The sequence below is a fragment of the Dromaius novaehollandiae genome, chromosome 5, assembly GCF_036370855.1.
Source record: "Dromaius novaehollandiae isolate bDroNov1 chromosome 5, bDroNov1.hap1, whole genome shotgun sequence".
In the NCBI taxonomy this organism is placed as follows: domain Eukaryota; kingdom Metazoa; phylum Chordata; class Aves; order Casuariiformes; family Dromaiidae; genus Dromaius; species Dromaius novaehollandiae.
Genome location: NC_088102.1, coordinates 42202956 through 42230947, shown reverse-complemented (window position 1 = coordinate 42230947; position 27992 = coordinate 42202956). Strand labels below are relative to the sequence as shown.

At 40.0% G+C, this 27992-nt stretch overlaps 1 protein-coding gene across 1 annotated transcript; it reads right to left on the bottom strand.

The window, feature by feature from the left end:
• Positions 1-64: 64 nt before the first annotated feature.
• On the bottom strand, positions 65-27992 carry PLA2G4F (phospholipase A2 group IVF). Its single transcript, XM_026095592.2, has 20 exons — positions 27752-27992; positions 23579-23651; positions 21917-22053; positions 20394-20522; positions 18550-18590; positions 17901-17943; positions 16218-16284; positions 15397-15566; positions 13330-13443; positions 12787-12824; positions 11686-11821; positions 10803-10939; positions 9439-9661; positions 8634-8748; positions 7319-7456; positions 5393-5500; positions 4261-4455; positions 3749-3915; positions 2903-3089; positions 65-1581 (listed from the first exon to the last, which is right to left on the bottom strand). Exons 1-20 carry the CDS (start codon positions 27869-27871, stop codon positions 1361-1363), a joined length of 2559 nt encoding a protein of 852 aa, XP_025951377.1. The 5' UTR covers positions 27872-27992; the 3' UTR covers positions 65-1360.

Here is a 27992-nt window from a genome sequence, read left to right as displayed (position 1 = left end):
ATTTTTTTTTTTGCTTACCTTTGATTAAAATAGGGAAAAAATATCAAGACAAGTGTGAGAAAAATTGTAAAAAGCACATTATCAAAATTATTTTTTATTAGAAGAGAAATACAGTAAGTTTTCATTCAGGAACTGTAGCTGTTGATAAGCCTTTACATCATTTTGAAAAGGGACAAACTTTCTCTCAGATTTTCAAATACAAAATAAGTACATTCAGCTCTATGTTGAAGTTACATGTGTAAACAGTACCTGTTCACCACCTTAAAAAAAAAATAAAAAACCCTTATACCTATTACGTATTTTCCAAAAGTAGAACACAGTCCTTTTCTCCAAGCTTTCTGCAAAGTGAGGTAAATTCCATCCCACAACATAGCAGCATCTGACATTTTATTCATTCACATTTATAAGATGTGCCTATCTTGAACATAGGTGTTTCTAAAACATATGGACACAAAGAGAGAAAATAATTCCTTAAACAAGGATCTGGCTGAATTGCAAGCCTAAATGCAAGGAAAAGAATATCTAATTCAGACTCATCCAACGACTCTCCCTTCCTCTTACAGAGAAAACAAAAAAAGCATGAGACTTGTAGCATTTTTTTAAGTTTCATGAGCTTGTGATGACCAAGTTGTAGGAAGAAGCAGTTATCCCTTGACATGCCTTTAGTTGCTACATATGAAAAAAAAGGGAACTACCATTTACCCAAAAACAAATGGTTACCAAAGCAAGTTACTCTGTATTGAACTTTTGGAGACTAAAAGCCATTATAATCCTTGGGGAGGGTGGGAAGAGATATTGCAGAGGTCTTTGAAACTATGAATTTAAAAAACAGCAAACAAGTAATGATCATTCAGTTTTGTAAGCACATGGACATCAGCAAGTAGGAAGCTGAAAGTAAAAGGAGACATTTACACTCTCAGTGCATAGTTACAGGCTGCAGAATTCCTTGCCAAATAATGTAAATGGTCATGGAGGTTCAAAAAGCAAGACAGACAAAACTATGGAAGAAATCAGTGTTTCTCAAACACCAGCACCATTTTTGACAAAAGAGGTCCTTCATCCACTGATCACTGGAGTTTGGAAGACTACCTCTAGACACCTGCTTAGTCTGCCTGGTATCAGCCACTGTAAGATGAGATACTGGGCTAGATCATTCCCCCCTCTCCCCCATTTTTTTAAACATAATAATATCAGTGCTGCACTGTTATCCCTTAGGTTTTTGCAAGAGCATCTCTTATCTGGAGTGAATTTTCCATGTCACATGCATACAACTTCCCAGAAGACAGTTTTCAGCATTCTTGCTTGAATCACGCAGCTTTGGTACACTGCTGCCTGTCTGGATCCTCAGCTAGGAAGCCACTCATGTATTGAAGACTTTCTTCAGCTTTCTCCTTTGCAGAGCCAGATTTAGGGTTTTGAAGAGAATGTCCTTGCTGTTCAGTACATTGTAGCGATTCACTTCCACCAACCTGCTGAAATCATACGGCTCAAAGGTGAAATTTAGCGTACGGTAAGGAGAATCCTTTGCCTCAATGACAAAGTCACCAAAGGATTTCTCATCTTCTGACTCACGTTCAACTCCTGTAGCAATTAGAAAAAAAAAAACAAAAAACAAAAAAAACAGCACAACTCTGACAGACTGCCATTGAAGCTGGATTCTGCAAGGAGGATATCACAGCTAACTCTTGAACCCCAACTGCTTCCCTGCAGCTCCTCTTCAGAGATTTCAGCTCCTTCAGGTTCCAAAGTGCTTGCAAACTGAAGCTAAAGTGTTATTACCCTTTCTTCTTCCACTAGTCCTGTGTGTTGAAGCTTAAAGAACGTTTCCAGTGTGATAAATCATTCAGAGCACCCACGATAACCATGCTCAAAATAGGAAATACAAAGCTGAATTCTTCCTAGAAGTGCTGTCCTACACTAAAATAAAAGATACTTTGACACCCTGAGTTCAGCTGACTTGAAGAGGTTAGTGTATACTCTTTAAAATATGCTAACTCATGCGTTTAGCACCCTGCCACTTCATTGTAACTACCACTGTTGAAAGCTCACTATTAAAGTCATTTGCTATAAACACTTTTGCTTGTTGCTGTTATAGAACTCACCATCTTGAGCCATATTAGACCCACCAGTTTTCTCATCATCAATGAGAAAAGGGAGTCAGAACCTGGCAGTCACTGTCATATTAACGCAGTTACCATTAACAGCGTACCTTACACCTCACCTACATGTGCTTGTCCACGTGTTTCAAAGGTTTCCTTCAGGATGCTCTTTTCTCCTAGCATGGGACTAACGGGACATTGGATTCTGCCTTCAAGTATGATAGGTATGACTCTATGCACCAATCCAGTATTCTTGTCTGACAGATAGAAGTGGGCCTTACACCCTATATTAGTCATGTTAACTGAAGCAAGGATTGTTTTCTTTATCACTTGACCTTACACTACAAGGGCACAGGCCCCTTAGCATTGAGTTATGTGATCTGGCATACATATAGGTCCTCCAAGGCTTTGCTGCTTGTTGGCTTATTCATATCCAGTAAACAGATCACCTTATGAATTAATCTCTGATTTATAGTGCTCTCCTATACTTAGAACAATTAGAAGTAACAAAACCAACTCTCAGGACAGAAACAGGTTCAGAAGGAAGCAAAATATTGCCTATTTTGATCCCTCCAGCTCTTAAAAAAAAAAAAAAAAAAAATTAAATTTCCCACCTGTTCTCCCACTCCTTCTTCCTAAAAAATGGTGGAGGCTAATCTGCCTTAAATGAAAGTAGCGATTTAATATTTATAGGGGAATGCTAAGGAGGAGGACATGAGAAACACTGAGCCTATTCAAAATTTTGCCAGTCAACATGCCCAGAAGATTTTAACAATTGCACTTTTAGAAAACAGTTCCATTACCTGGAGCTTTGTACTTCTGGAAGGTGTCATTCACCAATGGGAAATGAAGCACGATGGGAGCCTTTGGATTCTTATCATCCACAAACATGTAACACTCTTTTGGCTTCTTTTCATCTTCATCACTCAACTTGATTTTTGGAAAAGGAATTTCCCGCTCCTTGCAGTATTTCTGAGTCAGCTCTAAAACCTGTTGTTAAACGAAAATCTTTTTAACAGACTATCAGCAACACCTCTAAGCTTGCCTAACTACAATTCTCAAAGGGAAAGAAATTCTTTCACACTAAACAATAATATAAATCTAACTTCTAGACAAAAAAACTCAACTTCTCGGGTTAGTGACACAGGAGAATAATCAAGAGTAAAACTGAGGAACACTGTTACCAAATATCAACAGTTTGCAGCTAAATGCTGTTACCAAATATCAGCAGTTTGCAGCTGAAACTTTTTATGTTTTGCTTCTCTAAATACATTGAGCTTGACTTATGTGCACTTAAAAATAAACACTTGTATTTACAAGAAATAACTTGCTTGTATAAAGAAAATTATCAAAAGCCACTTTTAGATTAGAAGCATACAGTTATGTTACAAGGACATAATGAGCTAAACAAAGATTATTATTTTAGGTAACATGATCTAGTTAGGCCTCTGAAGTAAAAGTTTTGAATTTTATTACAGTTCTCACTTTCAATCTCCTCACATGACATTCACAGTAGAAAGCATAGTACAACAAATATTTTAAAGATGTAAGAGTATTTGTGTACTCAGCATCACAACTGATCTGCTGCCATTATGAGAATGATTCTGTGCCTTTACCCTTGTGTAATAATCCCCAGCTATGTGTCTCACCTCAAACGGAGCTTCCCAGGAAAAGTTGAATGACAAGATGACATCCACATCCCTTTCTGGCTGAAGAACCAAAGGAAATGGAGAGTTGATAGAAAAACCACCATCCACCAAATACAAGCTCTCTTCCATGGGGGTCAGCTGGTTGGGAAACGCATCCAGATGAGTGCCTGGAAGACACTCCAAGTAACACAAGTAATTACAGTGCTTCATTATGTACTTCTGCTTATAAGGAGCAAATGAACCCTGTGCTGGGGCTATAAGAAAAAGAATACGCCAACATATACATTGATCTTTGGCTATTCAGAAAGCAAAGTGGAAAACAGGCCTATAAAATCTGACGAGATTGCCTCACATGACAGAAGATATGTAGTGGATCAAATTCTGTGCTATGGTGTAAAAAGGGGTAAATTTACTGACTTCAGTAGAACAAAGACAAGCTTATACATGTCCTGCAACGCTGCCTGTTATGGAATATTAACATTATTACATATTCCAGATACAGACTCATTTACCTCTCCAAGCTACAAACTTCTTGACATTGACATAATCTTTATGAAGATACAATCCCTGCATGAAGTTGAAGGTTTCTCCACATGTGACTCGGGATGTGAAGAAATCCTGGAACAGTTGCAACAAGGGGCCCCCAGGTGTAACCAGGCGAGTTCTCAGCCGTGTTGGATCTCGAAAATGGAATCTTCGGCAATCATCTATAGAAGCCAAGGAAGGAGGCAAAATACATTGCAAATGGTTATCCAACTCCAGCATTTTAAACAGATTCCTCCCCATCCCCAAGTTCAATCAGTTGACCTATGGCTGAATTTTTCCTCTAATAATTTGGACATTATAAAAAGGTATTATAATGAAATTTAAAGCAGTTGCACACTCTATAGTTGGATAATTTATGTGCCCTATTTAAAATAAATAGCATTACTCATAAATCATTGTCCATATTAATTCCAAACCCACACAATGAAACTCCTGTAACCACATGACGGCGTCACTTCTGTTTCATAAAAAGACAGCAGTCATCAACACTCCTTACAGCAGCATTTAAAGTTACAACATCAGAAGTGTGGGGAAAAAAAAAAAAAAAAAAGGAAGGCTGCGAAAGGAGAGAGGAAAAAAATATATCTCCCCCCACTACTTGCTATGAGGTGAGAACCCTGCATCTGAGCAACTCGCAGCTTTTCATACATTTCCCTTTCACTACTAGTGAGGGACCACACAAATGGAGAACAAAACCTGACATCCAAGATTACAAAATTCAGCCAAACAAGGGAACTGAAACACTATTTTGCGCTGATTAGCAGCCCAGCTTCTCTTCTTCCTTTTGTCATGAGGAAGACCCCAGAACTGCAGTTTATGTGCTCAAAACACAACTCCCAGAACTAGCCTAAGTTTATAGCCATCAAGATCAGAAGCAAAATTAAAAAAAAGAGGAAATGTACTGAACAATGATAATTACTCTCCTCACTACACGTGTGCTGGAAAAGAAGGATATATGGCACAAGAGTGATCTGTCCAAAATGATTCTTTATGCTAGTCTTGAAAACTACAAAGCACATTTTGATGCCATATTACTTACATGATCATTCCAAAAAGAGAAAGTTTTAGAAAATCCAGCTATTTAAAGGAGGTTCTTACCTACAACTTTGATGACATCTTTGAAAGAATCTAGAAAGCCTAGTCCTATACCAACCACTTTCAGGAAGATATCATCCAAGCTTGCAGCAAAGGCACTGCCCCACATTCCTGCAGGAGAAATATAGAAGAATTTAATTCTCAAAAGGCTGTTCACAATCAGTGTAGCCAAAGCCCTATAACTGAGCTGCCATTGGTCACAGGAGAGGGCTGCCACTTGACCATTGCTATTCTACCAAGTTATGTTTGAGTTTATACATTGAGTGGGTCATATGACACATTCTGATGCAAAAACCTAATGCATGAATACCTACCAAGGATAAGTTCTTCTATCAGCAAGAGAAAGAGAGCAAGGGAATGGAAGACCTAAAACAGAAGTTTTTATGACAAGTATCATCAGGAGTTTGTTAGGCAGAGAGACGTAGGGAGCTAGAAGAGGAGATTTAGTGCTCAGTATCCTATGCAAATATTATGAGATAAGTGATCAGCTTGGGGACTCCAAGCAAGACCAAAATAGGAAAGGTTCTGTATTTCAGCCACATGGAAATGCCTGACTGAAGCAGCAGAAAGTTTTAGGAGCCGTTGCAGGGCCCAAAGGGCTTCTGAACCCGCAAGCAGAAGGCTGAAAAACTCCAGCATTGAGCAAACTGCTATCATGCCCTAAAGTCACAGAGAGAAAATTCTTTCAGTACACCAGTATTTGTTTATATCATCTAATAAGAAAAAAAAAACAAAAAACAATTTATGGTCTTCATATGCCTGACTGATCCTAATAAAATAGCATCTTTGTATGTAGATCATCACTGCCTGCAGACACATGCAAGGAAGACGCTTCAAATAAGGACTCTCCATAGTTTTCCTGCATACAAGCAACTAAGGCAAGTTGGAAAGACCAGCTTAATACTGAGACCTAGAGAACCACTCTCACTAACAGCAGCATCTCTAGCATCAGACCAGACTGTGCTTTACTTGTCGCACTAACATGATAAAGGGCATATCATGTTTGAATTGGTTTGTTACTCAGGCATACCAAGGCACTAGTTTCAGGCTGCCAGAGTCTAATGCCTAACATGGCAGCTGTAGCACACTTATAGACAAATATTTAGGCAAGTACCAAAAGACCATAAGCACCATTCTGAGATCAGCCTTGGCTAAAAACAACACTACCTCAAGCAGAGAGATTCTGAAGCACAGGATGATTTGTTGGACTCTGAAGAAAGCAATAGTCTTCCCTGACCTGTTTTTTCCTCTTGATTTTTGATGTACTGTAATTTATCACTGTAAAAATTTCATTTTAATTGAGGGGAAGAATCTCAAATTGACACATATGCCCTGTTCAGCAACATCTGACTGGTCTCAGCTCAACACTGACATTAAACTGACACTTTTAAGGCTTTTCTGTTCAGGTCCTATAAAGTATTTTTCCCCAGGAATCTTAAGCAGCCTTTTTATCAACACACAAGGATAAAGCTAACAAAAGGTAAGTCATTTTCTGTCAAGCAGAAATCACCGTTGAAAAAACTTCAGACAGCAGAGAGTAAACATCTTAACACAATGAAGGAGCATACTACAGTGGATAGCCTAAGCCCTGTGAGCACCACTATATCTAAATGGAATGGGATGATGCAGAAGTTGGGCTGACTCTGTTAAATCTCTGGCAAACATAATAAAAACATAGGCGCTAGCTTTTGGAATTAATCTAGTCACAGTCATTGGGCTTTTGTACACCAATAAGGGCTAGCAAGCAGACTTGAGAACAGTCTATAATACTACAAAACTGCACCTAAACAGGTTTAGAAAAAGGTTTGGCATTTCTCCCCTTCAAACTCTTTAGGAAGGGACAAAAATGCAGGGGTTTAAGTTGATGAATCCCAAAAGCAGTGTAACCCTTTCCATTTCCCCCTCTTTTTCTCCACTGTAAGATCATACCTTGTAGAAAACAAATCCTGGGCTCTGGACGTTTTTGGATGAGTCGTCCCATGAAGAACTCACTGTCAAAGTCTTCTGTTCGGATAAAGGCTCCGTATTTGCGAAACCCAACTTCATAGGGAGTAAACTCACACCATTCTAAGAATGAGCCAACAGATCAGTGCAGCTTTATCTCAGAGTACATGTAGGTGAGAATATTCATGTGATTTCTCTTCACACAAGGCTGACAAAAAGGAGAGTCTCCACTTTTCATCATCATTATGCATTTTCCTGCCACTCTTCTCAGAGAGCCCCTATCTTATTCATCTTTAATAAAAACTTTTGTCCAGGCTTTCATTGATTCGATACAACCTTTTTTCGACTCTTCGGAAGTCTGCTTATTTCACCTCCACTTTAAACCATTCTGATGACTCCCTTTTCCACCACATCAAACAAGAGCTACTTCACTTCTCACAGCCTTTCATCACACTACTTACCTCTCAACAACTATTACAGTAGTGACTTTACATTTCACTTAACCCATTGTGTCAGGCTTCATTATTTGCTTACTGAAATGTCCCCTCATGCTTGAAAGCTTTCCACAAACATTTACTAATCAAATTCATTGTATTCCAAGTTCTGCCTTAAAATTCTTATTCCTTGCACATACACGCACACCCTCCAAAACTAAAGAAGGAAAAAAGACCGACAGTTGTACATAGATCGACACAAGAGTTTGTGTTCACATCTCACTATATCTATCATCACTTGTTGCCTCATACTTAAGATTTCAAGTGTCCTGGAATAGAGGCCTTAATTTCATATTGCAGTTGTACAACCAGCAAGAACTCAGACTGTCACAAAGCACAATTTCGATGACGCTTGCTGCAAGGTTACCAATGCATCGTTTTACCTGAGTTCTACACAAATCAAATATCTGAGACTACAAAAGTAAGATCCTAACTGTTTGAAGCAGGTCAACTAATGACCAACCACTTTAATCCTCTGACTCACACAAAGATTTATTATAGGGATCTTCCTTCTCAGCACCTGAAAGTTTCAGATGCTTTCAAGCAAAGCATGTGGAGTGGCTGAGTTAAAACTCATGCCTCAGTCTTATAGCCATGATGAAAGTATTTGCAGATCAAGATACTAACACACCACCAATCTATATCTGACTGCTTTTGTGCTAACCAACTGCTGCTTGAGGCAACTTTCCTATTGTCAGCTACTTGTTAATTGAGTAGTGTGTTTCAACAAAAGGGGACTGGAACTGCATAGGTGAAAGGAATTTATATATTTTAAACAAACAAAAATAAGCTTGCCATGTTCATACCTGCAAAATCACCACTACTAATATTGGGTCTCACATTGACAGCTGCATAGATGGGATAGGGGTTCTGGGCCCATTTCACTGCTTCTTGCTGATCAGACAGCTTTGATGGGTCTTCCTGGTGACAGTGAGGAAGGAAAAGCACACTAAGTCAGACAAATGCTGTCCCTGTACTCCGATATTCTGAAGCAATTCTTAGCATCTCTGACTCTAACAATGCTGATAATTCAAAGTCCCCTTTCCTCCCTCTGTCCAGGCAGATGGTTGGATTCTGCCGGAGTATTTCTGCAGTTGTATATTTAGAATGTCAGATGTTATTAACTAGCTAGTTACCCCCCTCACTGTAATTACCAATTTCAACTAGCCTAACAGCAATACAGTTTTACAAAACCAACATCTTCATTTTCTCAGGCTTAACCCACCCAACACAAAAACGATTCATTTTTAACAGTCATTCAAAATAAACACTTAATTGGTTTTTTTTATATATATACACACACACACACATATACACACACACACACATATACACACACACACACATATACACACACACACACATATACACACACACACACACATATATAGCACTTTCCTAGAAGACTTCAAAATGCTTTCCTAAAAAAGCATGTTGGGAAACCTGGGGCCAAAAGAGTGGGAACTTATTATATATTCAGTAACACCTCCTATTCTAGAACAGTTGACAAAGACAGAGATTTATTAATTTCTTGACACACAACATGTGGGTATGCAGAGTTCCCACCTGGAAGACAAACAGCAGCACTCATCCAAATGTGAACTCCTTTACCTTCTGTTGTAGGAAATACTCCACAAGAAGGCCCCACAAATCCGTGAAGGAAACTTTCCGTCCACTACTCTCCATTGCATTCAGCTCCTGGAAATAGTATTTCAGTCGTTCAGGGGAAAATGCCCCTCCTTTGCTGCTGGACACAGTATCTTGAGCTCTGCTGATTGCATCTTGAAGATCCTTCTGTGACCAATTAGGGTCTTGATACAATGTAGATAAACACCTGAAAATATTACATTAAGATCATTAGTAATAACATCTGCATAAGCACTGAATTTAGCTAGATACTATTAACTTCTGCAGCACTGAACTAAAACCTTGAGAAGTCTGGCTCCAAGACAAAATGCTGCAGAGAAAACAGACTATAACAACGGATCTCTGAATTCTAAAACACAGGGGAAAGCCTGAGACCTATATGACAGCCTCACCCTGATTGCAAGCCTACCTTTCAAGGATGCTCCAAACACCATATACCTCCTCATATGAGCTGGTTCATAAATATTAGTTAACTCTAGGTCACAATAACCCTGAAAGGCCAGCAGACAATAAGGATGCTACTGCATATAGTGATGGAGGTTGTAGCCTCCAGAACAAAGGTCTACTTAAACAAGAAACTCTAGTTTGGAAGCTTGCTGTCCTCATGAACAGCTGACTAAATTTGAAAGTGTGGCTTTGAACCAAAAGGGAAGGCCAGATCATAAGGTTAGCAGAAGAATGCTATATACACAGGAGTTAGATTAAGACACAAAGCTCTGGAAGTGAGGATTACAGTCAGGTTGCACAGCTCCTCAGTGGCATCACTTCACAAAAACAATGTATTCCTGTATGAAGGATGATTTCAACCACACACTCTGAGAACTGGGCTGCTGAAATGTTCTGGCCATGTCTGACATTGCGACACATACTCCAGCCTACCAAGGGGTCAAGCTGGTGCTATTTCTCCATTCAGCTGCATGCAACATTTTGGAAGGCAGTGTCTGCACAGACTTGTTTCCAATGTTGTTCCAGTAACTTGCATCACCTTGGTTATCTTCCCAGAAACAGCAAGGAAATGGGGAATGTGTTTGAAGTCAGTTCTGAGGGAGCACACAGCAGCTTTATTCATGTAATAAGTTCCAGGAATTCAGTTGTTAGGCTTGCAAAAGCAGCAGATCCATAAACTTAGCCAAGAGCTGTATGAGTAAGAACTGGTAATGAATGTCTTTTAGACACTTTAGGATCCTCAGAACTCTCAGGTGAGAGCTGGTAAAACACTTAACTTTGTCTGTCTATAGATGGCACAAATGCAGTTTTGGCCATATTTTTGTATAAACACCAGCATATTCACCTATAAGTTTCTGGAACCAACATGGCATGCAACTTACCAAGTAGAGCCAGAAATGCCACACAGATACATTGCAGCATCCAAAAGGCCCAGCTGTTGAAGCCCCGCTAGACTGCCGTAGAATGATGTCAGTGCTCTCATCCCACCTCCAGACCCCAGTACTGCTATGACTGGAACCTGCAGGCAGTAAACACGGGAATCACAAAGACTTCTAATTTGCCAAGAAATTACAGAGCTAATCCTCTTTAAGACTCATTCTTATATAAAAAAGAGCTAAAATATCTATTTCTATTCACATTCAACATAATCTCAGGATTGATTCCAGTCAGCACTCATTTCATTATATTTTTATTGAAATACATTGCTTATTATAATACAGCAGCAGCATCATAGGAAAGGTCCTTACTGAAATTGTTACTTATGTTATTTTGCACATTTAATTGTGCACCACGCAGTGCACTGATTTGAACCAAAAAAGAAAATAATCATTCTCAAAAAACCAGCACCTAAAGATCACAGGGCAAGGTATCAGGCTACCTAAGTACAGTGCAATGTCCTCAAATAAGCAATTACGATGCTGTTCCTGTGGAATGAGCTTCAATTTAATCATTTTGAAAGCAACTTCACCTTCATGATTCAGAGTTCAAAGCCCCAGATACCGGAGCTCAGCTAAGGAAAGTACAAACATACATCCTGAAATTTCAATTTTTTTGTTCCAAAAAATCCAAGATGCTCAAAATTTAAGAAATATAATAAGACTTGACACTCCTGAACTGATATGCTGCAGGCTTCTCCCTCAGGCCATGCTGAATGTTTCACACCTAAGGAAAGTTCTATTGGTTACATGCAAAGAATTCTAAAATGTTTAACTAATTATCAACCAAAGGATTTTTCAAGTTTCTCTAAAGAAATGTGCTCAATACCTCATCTTTCCCAGGGGATTCTCTTAAGTTAAGTGCCTTCTTCAGTGCCTCAGAAACTATCTTCTTCCTTCTGTCTAAAAATTCTCTCTCCTGTTTACAGAGATCAAAACCCAGGCGTATATCAAGATCCCAAGTACTGAAATAGAAATTAAAAGGGGAAAAAAATTACAAATTTCTGAAGGATATGTAACTTCCAGGGAAAAGCAGTTGCTGTGAATACACATTTTAAGCACTGAATTTAATCACTGGATCAAAAATGACTCTCATTCAAAATACTTAGACCTACCCTAGCAATGAGTAACAACCGCATTTGGAATTAAAAAGTGAAACACCTCCCTATTGTATCTTCTTTAATATCTAAATGCAAAGTTTGTGTCAAACAGCCATTCAAGACAAGCTTCAGGAATTTCACAGAAAGGAGAAAAAGATTATCAGTAAGTGAGGAAAGAGGATTGTATGAGGAGCAATTGAGATCACTGTATTAAACAGGATGGGAGAAGTGGGAAAAAGTGAGGAGGGAGTAATTTTAAAAGAAGAGGTTCCATATTTAAAGGGCAAGGGGGCAGCAGGAAAAACAATGAACTTGCTATGGATTTGTAGAAGTGGAGCAGGATCTTCAGTTAATCACTATATTTACAGTGACCCTATCAGCTCATTAGCCAACTGCTTGCTTCTATGTGCTATTCTGTTCTTTGCATTCCCTTCTTTCACCCTTCTCCATTTCATAATTCAAGCTCTTCATGCTCTGAGCTGCCCTTTCTTACTTGTCAGCACAGCACTATGCATATTCTGGGAACTATGTGCATCTATAAAGCTACTTAATATCATCAGCAGCAACCACCCATTTCTTAGGTTTAAGTATTAGGAACACACAGAAAATTTGTTCAGATTCCAGTAGGACTGGCACGAATCCAATAAATGTTATCTTCAAAGTAAAAATCACAAGAAAAATATCCAAGGAGATTTTTTTTAGATCAATCCCAGAAGACAGGGATTGAGATAATGGAGCTCCCTAGAACATTGAGGATAGTCATGCAGCTCCTTCACTATGAGAGTAAAGATCTTTCCTCATTTTTAGAGGTCTTAAAGCTTCTCACTCACGTCTCTTCAGCTTTCAAACTCATATCCAAACTTTGTCCCTAGAAAAAGAAAAAATAAATCTTGTAAGCAACAGTAACTTCACAGGTGAAACTACTAATCAGAAGCTACAATATCAACATTGTCACCACAAACTAAACAATTAGCACTCTCACCCACAAAACTACCTCTGTGGAACACCTTTCCCTTCCATTTCAGACATATTTCCAAGAGCCACAACAGTGAATAAATACGCACCCAAAAAGCAGGGAGAAAACATTTATTTCTGCAAGTTTCTTGCTTCTCCCCCTTCTTTAATATTTTTCTTTCACATCCTGACCATATGCTTTGGAAAGTGGTAAACGTTATACTTATTTTTCAAGACCCAACCATTAAAATAGCATTTTTAAAGAACTGCACTGAGTAATTTCAGTGTTTCATTCTAGATCTCCAAGACAACAACACTCCTAAAAATGATATACAGCTTAACTTTTCAAATGCCTACAGGCAGTGGAGGGAAGATAATTATCCCAAGCATGTTAAACACATGCAGAATGTTGACATTACCTCTCCCAGAGGAACAATTCTGTCAACTTCTTGTCCAATAGGAAGAGAATTAACTGGTACAGTCCCCAATCCCAGAACTGTAGTATGTTTTTCAATATCAGGGTTCACACCATCCTAATTAAAATATAAAATGTCATCCAAGTTTTCCATCATATGATTAAAAAAGTCACATCATGAAGACCATTATAACTAAGCCTTTTCCAAAAACAGTCTAAGACTTTCAGAGATTTTTGACCCCTTTCCTGCTCTCTGCTTGCCAGATCTTTGCTGTGGTTATTTCCACCACTTTAATCAGGGCTTAAACAGCTGGGGGTTTTTTAATATATATTTTTTGTTAATGTTTTAATATATATTATATATATAAAACACGTGGATGTATATATTTATATTTACATATTTGTGTGTGTGTGTGTGTGTGTGTGTGTGTGTGTGTGTGTGTGTGTGTGTGCGCGCGCGCGCGCGCACGCCACATACAAAAATTTTTGTCTCTCAGTATGAACTGTTCCTCTCAAAATAGCTCTAGTGATGTGTGCCCAAGAGCCCACAAGGAAACTAGTATTCTGTCTTCAGAGCAGGATTTGGAAAAGATACCAGTAAGGCACAGTGCTAAACATTCACAAAATAAGAAATGAGATAACAGCCCTATGGACAAATGTGAGCATGAAAATAAATAAAAAAACCCTCACCATATTTACAAACAGAGCAAATGCAAGTTTAATGTCAGGAAATCTTGTAGTGTTTTCTCCCACACTGGGCTAGTAATTCCCTTAAAATAGAGCTGCATGCAGATTTCTAGGTTAAAAAGGCATATTAAAAAAATCTCTCATCAGAGGGAAACACTCAAACCTACACAGCTTAGCCTTTACACCCACTATAGACCTCACCCCTTGGGAGGAGGCAGCACCTTAAACAAACAGCTTGTCACCTTTCTCAGAGCATGCACTAAAGAGGGATAAGAACCAGGAACTACTCACCAGGAACTGGCAAAAACAGCAGGATCAGACCAAATACTCCTCTAAGCCCATTATGCTCTCCCTGACAGGCCAACAACAAACATTTAGGTACAGGGGAAGGAACATTACTACTTCACTGTCTCTATCCCCTCCTCAGAGGAGAGAGGAGAGGTCAGACTGAAGACCCTTGGGCTCTATACCAGCTCTTAAAGCAATTTGCTTTACTTGTTACCAAGCCTCTATTCGGCTGTGGTTTGCCACCTGGGTCTGTCTCTGTAGTTGACTTCTGCCCTGTTTTCACTTAGCCATCTCTGAATTTTTGCTTACTTAAGTCCAGTTTTCTGCTCTTCAGTTCATGCTCTCTGCCCAATCAATCCCTCTCCAAAGCTACTGCTCCATATTCCTTTTGTGCCCTCTTACCAATAGTCACCTCCACTGTAGTCAAGACCAGCATCTTCCTTCATGCTGCCTGACTGCCTGTGAGGATGAATGACAGCACAGAATAGTTTCCTTGTTCTCCTTTTTGGTGTTTGGCCATACTGGGAGAAGCCATCACAGCAAATATTCAGTCATTCTTAGGGGATACCCACACAGCACAGGTACCAACAGAAACTGTGAGGTGATGGACAACAGTAAATAAACCTGTAGTAATGGTATGTGTTCTACAAGTGTCTAATACAAAAGATTTGTTACAGACTATTCCAACAGCTAAAAGTGAAGATGTCGCCATGCAGTCAGCAAATTCAGATTTTTTTTTTTATCCCTAAGTTTGAACAGATTTTAAAGGGTTGGGGAAGGAACAATCCTAACACAAGTTCACCTCCTTACCCTGTGTAAAAGAGGCAAAGAAAAGTCTGCCATGTTTTTATTCAATTTTTAAAACAAGAAAAAAAATTTTAAAGCAACGACAAAGAAAAACTTCACTCTTTGCATGAAAATTCCTAATGCATAACCAAAAAATAAACCAGCTTGAAACAGGCTTGGAGCTCTTATGATGAACTTAAGTCTGTTCAATTTATGTTTAAGGACATTTTTATGGACCAAAGGCACTGCCTTCAGGATGGATTTATTCAGAAGTGAACTGTAAACTGTAGCTGCCGGTATAGCTGCTTACCTGTAGGACAAATATGGTTTGCTCCAGCTCCACTTGAAGTTCTGGATGCATTTCTTTGTCCGCATGAAAGACAAATGAGTTTCCATAATCCTGCTCACTGTCAGGTCTCCAAGGAATACACAACTGTTTCTCATATGCCCCTGGAACAGACAGCTTGACCTCACAGTTCCCTGTGTGACAATGTGGACATTAGACTAAGAAGTTTAAAACACAGGAAATATTTAAATAAATGTTAAAAATCAGATACTATCATTAGAAATATAGCAGAGACTAAGGGGACACAAGCAAAGACTCCCAAGCTCGCATGTTTATAAGTATATGATGGAGGCTGTTAAAGAGGACAAGGCCACACTCTTCTTGGTGGTGCCCAGTGACAGGATGATAGGCAATGGGCACAAATTGAAACACAGGAAATTCCACTTGAATGTAAGAAAACACTTCACTGTGAGGGTGGTTGAACACTGGAACAAGTTGCCCAGAGAGGTTGTGAAGACTCCATCATTGCAGATATTCAAAACCTGACAGCTCTGAGCAAGTGCTCTAGCTGACCCTGCTCGAGCCAGGGGCTGGATCAGATGACTTCCCAGAGGTGCCTTCCAACCCCAACTACCATGGGATTCTATGAAGTCTCTCTCATGCGGCATCCAGTAGAAGTGACCCAAAATTATTTGGCTTTAATTTTTAATACTGTATTAAAGAGTCAGCTTTGTAGCTAGTAAATAAAAATGCACTGTATAACCAGAGCATTGAGTCTCCCCTCTCTCCCAAGGGACAGACATGCTGAAAAACAGACCTGCCTTAAATCCTGCAGGCAGCCCTACCTTGCTGTTTCTCTTTTGATTTTTCCTCTCTGTTGACAGTGCCCTGCAGAGACAAGCAAGGATGAACCTATGAAAAGAAGAAACCAGCTCTGGTTATGAGGTTTGAGTTCACTTCTTTGTTGAAGCTTAATCCACCTACTATAGGAGGATCAGGTTTACTAATGCAATCTGCCAGAAAAAAAAACCAAAAAACCTCACTCACTGACAAATGTGTTCTTTCAAATAAAGAGCAAGTTCTGTTTCAGTAAGAAAAGATTATTTGTTCTTGCTTCACACTCAAAAGCACCCTCCTATTCCAGACACTAATTTTTTTGCAACCTGTTCTTCACAGGTCTCAGCACTTGGGTTTTTTCTGCCAAGGTTTTCGTTTTAATGGCTGCATGAGCACCTATTCACAACCTGTTCAGATCCAAGCTAGCACTTCATAAATTCTGCCATGACTTCCTGTCCTGAGTTGTCCATGTCCTCATGCAGTTCTCTCTCACACCATTCAGTCATCAGCTGCCTTCTGGGGCAGGAGATGAGAGATTTAATTAGCCATAATTGCTCTCAAAGATATGAAACTCCTCCACTGCTTGAATATAAGACTGATTTGCTGAGGGAAATATGACCACAAGAGGCTGTCTCCTGTGAAAGTCTGCAGAGTTGTGCTATTGCAAGCCACAGCACTTAAATTTGGAACATCACCACAGATTTATTTCCACTTATCAGGTCTCCAACAGTTACTAATTCTTGTCACAAACCCTTTGATTTGAAGCTGAGCTAGCAAAACCGTAAACAGTTGTTCCATATAAGAACAATATGGAAGGCAGAAGTGCAGTTTTGAAGAAGTTAGTTTTCAAGATGTGGTTTCATTTTAAATCTGAGTATTTTCAAATTCTCCAAAAGGTTACAAATGAAGCTTTGATATTTAGATGTTGACATTTTTAGGATAGCAAACATTTAACTGAAATGAAAATACCAACTTTTCCAGAAAAATGTTTAAACTCTGTATTTCAACAATGATGGAATTTTTCCCACCTTCTCTTTTTCCTTATTAGAAAATATCAATCCAAAAAAACCTTCATTCACAAAACCAAAAGAAAAACAAAACAAAACAAACAGCGCTCTGAAATAATGCACTCCCTCTCCTTTGGAAAGGAAAACAGGTAACAGCACCTGTATTTTTAACATATACCGCACAAATTTTTAAGCCTGATATTCCCCCAAAAGAATAGATGAATCACTTCAAGATGAAGCGTCTTTGCTTTAAGGACTCAAGTGTTATCACCTACTCCCAAGCCCACTGAATCTCATTACTAACGTCACTCAGAAAAGCCTGGAGACAATAGATTTTAAGATAAGGTGGTAGATAATACCTAACCAGCATCTAGGTGACTCAGGCTAGTCCACAGGACTCAGTAGCCTTCTAAAGACAATTTCTGCATCCTTTTAAACAGTCACTTTGTGCTCCACTAAAAAAAAAAAAAAAAAAAGTGATCTTTCCTATGAATCAGCATCAAATTGCATAGACTGAGGAAACTTTTAAACCATCAAATACAGGAATAGTTAGATGTTGGAGAGGAAACGAGATGTCTGGATTTAGGATATTAATTCTAAATGATTGCTGTCCCCTCATTACTAAAAAACCCACCTTGAGGAGTAAATTCCAATATACTATCTAACTGATTCCCATGCACTCACCACAAGGACTCCGTTGGTCAGTACCTCAGTAGGGGCATCTGAGCTGTTAAAGGAAGAGATTTAATATAAATCAGTTTTGGTTTTAACTTGCCTTATCCTACTTTACAAACTAACTGCCTGAATAACAAGTGGGAGAGGAAGGTCCTTAGCGTGAGAGCAAACCTATGCAAACTAGACTTTGACACTAATCCTTTCACAGGAAAATGGGAAAAATTCACTACCGAAGGAAAAATTCCTCTGCAAGTATAAGCACGTGCTATAAGCTCTCTCCATCTCAGTTACTTTGATATTCTAGAGGAAAGCTGAGATTAGACAGACTATCATATATATATTCAGGTGGCCGCACTGCAAAGTTAACTATGGAAGTTTTCCTTTGCTAATTAGCTCATCCCAAAATGTCAAAGTCACTCCTTTGCAGTGCTGCCATTCCCATAAAGACCAGCAAAATTCTATTTCTTCAGGAACTCCTGAACTTTGTTGATCGTAGCTTTAAGGACATTTGCAATCAGCCTTTGGCAAATCAACTCAGAAAAAGCACAGAAAAACATAAGGCATTAACCTTTTTTTATGGCCAAGACTGCAAAGAAAACATAGCTAAGACAACATATCCACAGAGCTCAAGTTCATCAAACTCTTCATTACGACTCACCATTTTTCCAAGTAAAACTCTACATCCAGCTCTTCATTAGCCTTTAAAAATAGAAGTTGGAGACATGTAATCTTTGACCTTGAATATGACTATGACAAGTTCTTCCAACAGATTAAGCTTTCTTCCAATTAAAAACCTATCATAAAGATTTTTGTTGTTTTTACAAAAACTCCAGTTAAATTTGAGGTTTGAAATTTATGCCATGGTTTTTTGTTCCTTAAACATTCCCATTGTCTCAGTCATCTCTTATCTGACCAGACACACCTGCGTTAAAGGCGACAAGCACACACAAGCAAGAGTTGGCTCTCAGATCCATTACTACCCTAACAGGGGGATGACTCTCTTGGCTCTAGCAATACTGCAGTGCCATCTGAGAGCAGCTTCTACAGCAGGCTATATGCTTCCTCACATTTATTATTTCAGCAGATTACACTCTTAGCTCATTGCAGCCTTTATTCTGTCATATATAGACTTTAATCCATCTTTCTCCCCCAGCCATACCTCACAGTAAATGCTTGATACCAGACATAACACAGCTTTTAAAATAACTGAGTAGAGGCTAACTTGGGCAATTCTCCTTACTGAAGTTGCAGTTTCCATTTCCACAGTAACTGATCAAGGGCCACATTTAGCATTCTGAAAATGGGACAGAGTTAGTGGGAAAGAAGAAATCACTAAGCCTCTTCCCATGTTCACTAACCCTTTAAACTGCCTGTAGCACTGTGTGACTGACACCTCCCTTCTAACCGCATACCAGTTAGTCTGCTTCTGACCCCACCAACAGCACAGCTTTCTCAAGAAAGCACATCATTGGCTCACCTTTAATACAGGAGTAGGGTGTCTGAGGCAGGCTCAGATTATCAGACTCATGATACGGCTTTAGCTATGTAAAACATGCTGTCTTGCTGCAAGGCCATGAGCAGGTGCATAGGGACTAAGAGTAGCTGATATGTGCCAGCGTCACCCACACAAATCAGAGTTTAAATGTGACTGAACATAGCAGCTCAGAGAAGCTAAGCTACTCTTTGGCTTTTGACTTAAACACAGAGGTAACCTTTGCAGCAACAGACGACTTTGTTGCAATCTAGTATGATCAAATAAATAAGCAAAACAACAATCTTCAGAGTGACTGCTAACTGCAAACACCTTCATTTGTAGCTTTGTTTACACCCTTCTTGCCTGCCAAAAAAAACAATCCCCTCTAAAGGTGTTTCAGCATTTTCTGAAAGAGACTAGTCATCCCAAGTTTCTTTTAGATGGGCATCCAAAAAACTGTGAAACACAAAATCCCTAGGGATTTTAGAAAAATCTCAGATAACAGTAAGCACATATATGCTGTCATCATCTCTTGCAACATTTTCCCCTTCCCCTACAGCCTAGTCAGGACAGTCAACACATACTTATGCCCTTGCCTTAAAGGACATAAGTACTACATCCAAGTGAGAGTCTCCTATCCTAATTAGAAAGAATTTATGATTCCAGATCAGGGTTTTCCAGTTTCCTGTTTACACTGAAGTCCAGGCAGACAAGAAGTCTGAATTCCTAATGATCTGGGATCCTCCACAGAGCATCAAATGCAAGTGCCATTCAGGCACTCTATATTGCCCCTGCAGAAGTGGCAGCCTATATGAACCTGAATACCATTCAACATTAGTTGTATGAGACCCAAGCAAATGGACTAAAGAACATCTAATAATAGCTCCCTCATATAATGCTAATTTTCAAAGTGGCTGCAAAGAGACACCAAACCTCTGCAATTGTGATTCAGTATAAGCGCTGCCCAATTTCTATACTGATGAGCTACAGCTCTTCAGAGCTGACTTGGGAAAGAGCCTTGGACTAACCTCAGGGTTCAACCTGAAGGTGCGCAGCAGAGGCTGACCTGGCTTCATACCCCCTACATCCAAGACCACAGAAGTGAGCTCATCGCTAACTAGGACGTCCTTGTCGTAAAGAGTCAATTCCAGAATGTTCTAAAACCAAACAGAAAACAAACAGCATCACGTAAGAGAGCGATGAAAGAGAATCTTGATAGTTGTAAGCAACAGGAGTCTTATACATTAATTATCTCTCCTCTTTCCTGTTTCTGAAGAGGGTTTACTACTTCCAGCAGGACTTACAGTATAATTAAGCACAAAGCCTCTAAGCAACAACATTTAGCTAAAAAATTTTCTGAGCTCCCCAACAAGAGTGCTGGCCCAGCTGACGTGCGTGGGACACCCTCCACCAGCTCACCCACGCACAGACTCGCCTGAGGAAGGAATAGCAATTTCCGCTCAAGCGGCATGAGTCAGGGTGGGATGTGACAGGACGTCTCGCTTCCTGCTCAGCGCCACCTCGGCACACAGGTAAGCCCAGCGGAAACTAATGGAACTAGACAGAAGCTACCCGGCGCACCCGACGGCCCTGCAGCAACCAGCTTGCAAGGGGACAAGACTGAACTCAGACATGTGCTGTCACAGCCTCCCAGCTGGAGCCAAACTGAGGCCTCATGAGCCTGCAGGGGGAAAAAAAATTCACATGCTCTGAAACTTTGGTCAAATTGTAAGAAAATTGCAAACAAGTCAGTTAACACTTTGCCTTTGTCACCAATTCATTATGGAAAGGTACTCCAGTGGGGGGAAATAATTTCTTGTTAATAAACATCCCTTTCAAAGCAAAGATCATTATTTAAAACAATGGTGCCAAGCTAAAAATAATCTTTTAAATCATAGTTTCCTCACCTCTGCCACTAATGTCCACTCTGAGAAAAAATGCTGACAATCTGAAAACTTTTTTTCATTTCTTCATAAGATCCTACTGAGACAGCATCAGACAGATGCACTGTCAACCTAGGAGTTTGAATTTTGCTTTGCTCCTCCATCATTGGAAGTGATGGTTCATTCAGTCAAGTCTTGCTAAGTGGCACAGTGATGTGAATTTGCTTAGTTCCTACTTTTCTCACTAAGCTGCTCATGCTACCTACTCCGTGGGACCTCAGGGCAAGTACAGCTACAAGACGACGACAACTACAAAGTGGAAGCAAAAGCAGTCCTGAAATGGTAGCTTCCATTGTCAAGCAAATTCCTTAAATTTTATCAAGTAACATCAAAATTTCTTCTCTTTTCCAAGGTGCATCACAAGGACATTCATGGAAAATTATTCTAGCTGCGATTTGCAAAAGAGCATGTAGTTACAAACTGTTGTGGTTATCACTGGACAAGCATGGTAGAGCTTTTAGTACTGCTGGCACTGCCTTGTGTGAGTCATCTTAGATACAAAAAACATGTTTTTGAGGGTAATAAAGATCCTTTGGTTTTGAATGAAATATCAAGAGCAACACACAAGCACACGTAGCCCATCCAGCTCCACAAAATTGACTCCTCACCTTGACAGCACTATGAATTCGATACTGGAAGGTTTCATTCCATTCTGGGTTATCCGAATTGTCGACAACCTGAGTTCGTGATACCACTGGAGACGCAGTGGGCAGTTTCAGTTCCACATAGCAGTCTGCCTTGGACACTGCAGCAAAGAGTGCAGAAATAGATCTCAAAACTACTCTAATCAAATGGGCTCTTTCTCATCAGCTCCTTACTTTCTGGATCTTGTTGCATCATAGAAACATGCAAAATTAAAGCTGAACTTAGAGAACAAAAGCTTGGAGAATAATGAAGCAAATGTATTTTTGAACAACAGCAAACTGACTATTATATATTGATATTTCTTTTCTCCGTTTCATCCAAAGCATAAAGCCCTTCATAAAAGGGAATAGCGTAAAAAATAAAGGGAGCACTACTCTTTCCAGAAAAGCCTACTGGTTGTATCAGGCCCAAAGCAAAATCCTTCCTTCACCATCACACAATTCAGTCCATTTGACAGGGTCCCTTATGAACTTCCTGCTGTTAATTTGCCATGAACTTACCCCATGAAACACAGCTTTTACCTGAACTCTTTCATTTGTGAAGTTTTGCTTCTAGTGCCAAGAATCTAATAAAGTATTAGATCAAGGAACAACGTAGCTTTAACAGAAAGGAAGACAACTTAAACGTCTTTACCACTATTCCATTTCTTGATCTCTCCACAACTGCTACCTGACCACATTCTGCAGTCCAGCCTCTTTCACATAACTGCATACTCTCACCTACTTTGGCTGGGAGATGGGTCTTCTCTGTTGCCATCCCCCACAAACAATTAATTCTAAGAGATTCCTTCCTCTGTCCAGAAATGTCCAGTTAGGACCCCTTTAACGATGCAAGTATGGGAGCCATTCTCCATTCTAGCTGAACAGATAAGTCATAAAAAGGACTTCTCTTTATAGTTTGATCCTAGCTCTCAGTATTTCATCAGGCATTTAAATAGTTTGAATGCCACAGACAAATTTAAGGCAGGCAGACTACCTTATGGTATTCAATCTGGAGAATTTAAATCTCAAATAAGTTTTAATAATCCAAATGTCCCATAGAGCTTTTTCATCATGGATGCGTCAAGAGGAAGGGAATATATACCATGCTATCAGAAACAGATGAAGAATAAAGAACAGTTTTATTCTTGGAATCAGTCAACCACCTTACCTCTTTAAAAAACTTCAAGGATGTAAACAAAATAGCAGACAAAGAAAAGAAAGAAGGACTATAACTGAGAAAATAAACATTTGGAAGCTAGAATTGAAATGAAGGTTGCTATGTCCAGTTGGAGAAAGGCTGTTTCAGCAGCAGTAAGGGTGAAAGTTTCCATGGCCAGAGAGCTGAATCCAGGCAAAGGAATACAGAGGGGTCTACATTAGGATGTGCAAAGAAGCAGGGAAGTGAAAGGTTTCCAGGACTTACCTGATCTTGTTCTGAAAGGTAGCAGAGTTAACCTGTGGCTTGGCCTTGTGTCAAGTCTTTAAAATAGATAAGATGCTTTACAAGAGAAATCTTTGTGTAGATATAAATAAAGGCAATATATTGTGTGTAGGATTATGAAGTTCCTGTAAAAATACTACTTGTGTTGCAGGTGTTCACTGAACAAAATATCAGTTTTCATAACACCTTGATTAAATACTTACACAGATCTGTACCCCTGATGTTTCTGGCTCGGAGAACTTTTACTGTTAGGTTGTAGTAAGGATGCTTCTCCCACTGAAAAGACAGGAACAAGCTCAGTTGCAATACCTCTTCTAAAACACTGCTGTCAGCCCAGAGAAATGAACCAGACCAGCCAGCCCAAAATAACCTATAAATAACTCCCAGTCTTGGAATAAAAGCAGTAGTTTCAATGTCCTGGAGGAAGACAACAGGAGCTAGAATGAAACTTAATTCCCTTTCAGCACAGCAATGAGTGATGTCTTAGGCTAACTCTTCACACACTTTAGGAAAAAAAAGTCCATTATTTAGGGTTTCATCTAATTACAGATCAATTTTCAATTGCTTCATTAACTCACTGCTGCTGAAGGATAAACAGAGACTGAAGCCATTCCAAATAATTTTCAGTGTGACTTGGTCAGTTTAAGAGCGCCTGCCAAGGACACATACATATTGGCGCAACAGCAGACATGCCAAAAAGCTTAGTAGCATGATCTGAAGAAGTAGAGAGCACACACAGTTTAAAAGCTGGGGGGAGGGGAAGAAAAATCAAAGGCCCACTCTCTCATAAGAATACATACTTCATGGCTGTTTGAGCAAGAAAAGATTTTATCCTCAAATTCATATCCCTTCTGCACTGCTACTGCTCTTAGTACTGTAACTGCGCGTGCCGTTTTACCAGCATAGGTCAAAACGTAATCCTCGTTCTTGAAAGCTTCTGGAATGGTATTTTTGGAAGGTAATATTAATATCTAAATGCCCTGATGCAAAGGAAAAAAAAAAACCTGACTGAATCACAGAAGATCATGACAGCAAGGGAAGGGCAGGGGAAGACACAGGAGAAACCGGCTTGAAGAAAGTATTTAGTGCAGAGACTGGAGACTGAGTATTGTGTAAGACTAGAACCGAATGGGATCCTGCCTCTGCCCCATCAGTTATGGCACAGTCCTGGCCAACTAAAAACCTGTTAGATTCTTAAAACACATTTCAAAAATGCTTTTCATAAGCGGTCGCTAACTGTATCTTTCTCATGTTCTGCAAGGTAGACTTGAGACTAGAGTTTAATTTTCAGATATGCTAGTATTCATTGAGAACTGAAGTCAATAGGATCTGTACTTATGCAGAATGCTGCATAGTGCCAAATGTTATATGAAAAAGCAGGCTCTACATACCAGTAAATAGGATTTAAAAACAAAACAACAACAACAACAACAACGTGAACTTTGCTCAGTTTCCTACCTGATAAATGGAACTGTATTTTCAGGATTATAAAGACAGACACAACGTTGATAAAGCTGTCACATACTTGCGGAGTTCTCTTAATTTCTTAATGCTTTAAGATATTCACTAGCATTTGCAAAACAAAGTTTGAACAGCACAGTAAAACCCAGACATACACATTATACTGCACATTTTCAAACTAAGTGAGTGCCATCCACCCTGAGCACTGAATGAAGTTAAGAATCCCTTTGGGTGAAAATTACATGCGTAGGCTAATTAAGAGATCTCACACTCAGGTGCCACATTAAGTCTGTGCAGACAAACTGAAGTTACACTATTACGGTGTTGAAGATGGCCCTTCCCCCATTTGTTTCTGGGAACAAAACATTCTTTTGCACCTAATTTCACCCTGAGCTCTGCTCCTCAGATTCTAATTTTTCTTCCTTTCTAAACCTTTCCTAATCACCTTTATTTTCTTCAATCACTGAGACTAGTTGCTCAGGCAAAGCTTGCCCTCACCCCCTTTACCTCCCCAAGTCCTGAAATGGGCTACAGAAGGAAATTCAAAGTTCCAAAGATTATTTGCACCAATGGCCTAAGGGTGCTGCAACCCTCCAGGCTGTTGACAAGTGAAGCTATATGATCACACCCCCCACCACTGCCTAAGCAACCTTTGCTAATGAAGTCAACCTTCCCTGACTGATCACCTCAAATTCAGGCACCGTCAGCAGAGGAAGCACAGGACCCGAAGGCTCTGCCCTGCAGGCAGCACATCCCCCTTGCTGCACACCATGCCTCAGCATGGAGTCACATGCTGGCAGGAGGGAGACAATCCTTTCCAATGGTCCCCAATGAAAGGTGATCTGTAGCCAATCATTATACAGCCGAGTATAAATTATGATCTGGGTGTGGTGAATGTAAGAGCCATATAATGCAACAGACATTTTACTTTGCTCCCAAGCCTGTGCTATCAATTATGCCAGAACCTTTCTCCTGCCACCTTTTCTAGTTATATTTTAGCTGAGGCATAGCAATGTCATAACACATGACAAAGTGAACTTGCAAAGTAATGAAGCATGAGAATATCAGATATGTTCTACCTGATCCCAAGGGAAGGGTAGGTAAGAAATGCATATGGGAAATTCCTAGTAGGATAGCAGCTCTGTCTATATACTGCTGGTCTGTGGTGCACACACATGACAGATGCAAGCAACCAATTTCTACTTCGCAGTTTACTGATTCTTATGCCCTTTCTCCAGAGCTCAGGAGAGTGTATCTGAAGCAAAAAAAGCCTTAAAATCCTTAAATGAGTGTACGAAACTAAGTTCTCACACACTCAGCCCAGCTAACAGCTGTCTGCACCTTGCCTCTAAGCTGAAGGGGTTGATTCAGTAGCAAGGGACTGTATAGCAGGTTACAGGATCCAGTAGTCTTTTCTCTAATATAACCCAGAATACCTGTCTTTAAACAGTGAGATGTCAGTGTTGGGATCCACTCTCATCACTCAATGAATGCAGAGGACTCATCATAAATGCACCAATTTCATTACAGAAAGGTTCTCGACGGGAGGGGGGTGGAAGACACAAGGCAAAGTGGCTAGCTCAGTCAAAGAAATGTCAAGTTGAAGAGAGCTTTATTTCCCCCCCACCTTGCTCCTAAATGAACTATACTGCCCATGATTCCCTTCCTCCCTATTTCAGCCACAGTGCCATGATAGCTGTTTTTTACACCCAAAAAGCCAATTCCTGCCTGTCCTGGGCACCTCCCCCAGAAGTGCGTGCCCGCAGCCAGGAAAAGACTTCAAACCCACCCAGCACCCTGGTGGTCTGCAGGCCAATCTTGCAACCACTCAGGTGATACGTAAGTACCGTGAACAGCTCAGGGTCACAACAGCAGCGACAACTGCTTGGCTCTCAGTTTGTTGCCTTTACACATGTGAAACAAAGGCTAAACTTTGGAAAATTCAATTGCACTGAATTCACTAGCAAAGGATCATCTGCTTCCTTACACTCCTTGCTCTACTGATATTAATTAGTCAATACAAAATTTCTTTCTAAAAGCCAGCATCACTTTGCTTTCTAAATAAAGTGGGGTTTTTTGTTTTGTTTTGGTTTTTTTGAGTGAGCACCCAAGGGGAAAGCATCACATTCCATGAAATGAAAACTAGTGGGCTAACAATATTCTCTTCTGCCGTGACTTCTCAAATAAAAGATAAAAAATAAACTAAAGTCAACAAGATATCCCAGCAAACAGGAAGGCACGGTGGCATACAAACAGCGAGCCACCTTGCGACATTCAATGATCACCTCAACTTCCAGTTCTAGATGTAGGGCAGGGGAGGCAGGCAGGCAGAGGTGTGCGAGATCAGATCTCCTAGGTGAAGGCTCCTCCACAAACGCTTCAGCGCAATCCAGAAAGGAGGTTACTGGCCAGACCATCTTATACCACCAGTTACAGGACAAACACCCTTTAACTGTGGCTGTACTGCATTACAAACAGGGGCTTAAATCATAGTTAATCTCTGCCATACTTTAAAGTCTTGTGGGATAAGGTAGACAGCAAAAAGGAAAGGAATGGTAATCAAGGATATTCTGAAAGAAAACACATGAGCACCATTTTGTCTCCACTGAGAAGAAAGCCATTATGGTGGTGTCTTCCAAGGAAGTACTCGCTTATTAGTTTAATTCTGTTCCCCAAAACCTAAGGAAACAGACCTCCTCTGCACTCTCACACACACTGGCTCTAACTCAAATAAAAACCTGGAACCTACATTAGCATTTTTATTATCTAAAATTTTTCTCCCATGAGAAACATTTTGATAAATTATCGCAAAGGTACAGGACTGGTTTTACACACGTGCAGTAACAGGAAGTCGCTGCCACAGAGAGCGGCTAAGCAATGCTGTCCCCCAAAGCAAGCGCTACAATTCACCTTACCCGCCAGTGATAAAAGCCTGTCTCTTTCCTCTCCTTCCTCTCCTTCCTCTGGAAAAGCACAGCGGCGAGAAAAGGCAGCACTCTGGGTGGCACTGGGCCCCGCAGCAACTCATGCAACATGGGGAAAAACAGCCAGCAGACCAGCCAGAGGAATACAGAAGACAGACAGAGTCCCCGGTCAGGCAGCTGCTACAGGCTGCTCATTACAGGCTGCGGCTGGAGCTTTGCGCAGGGCCAGGCT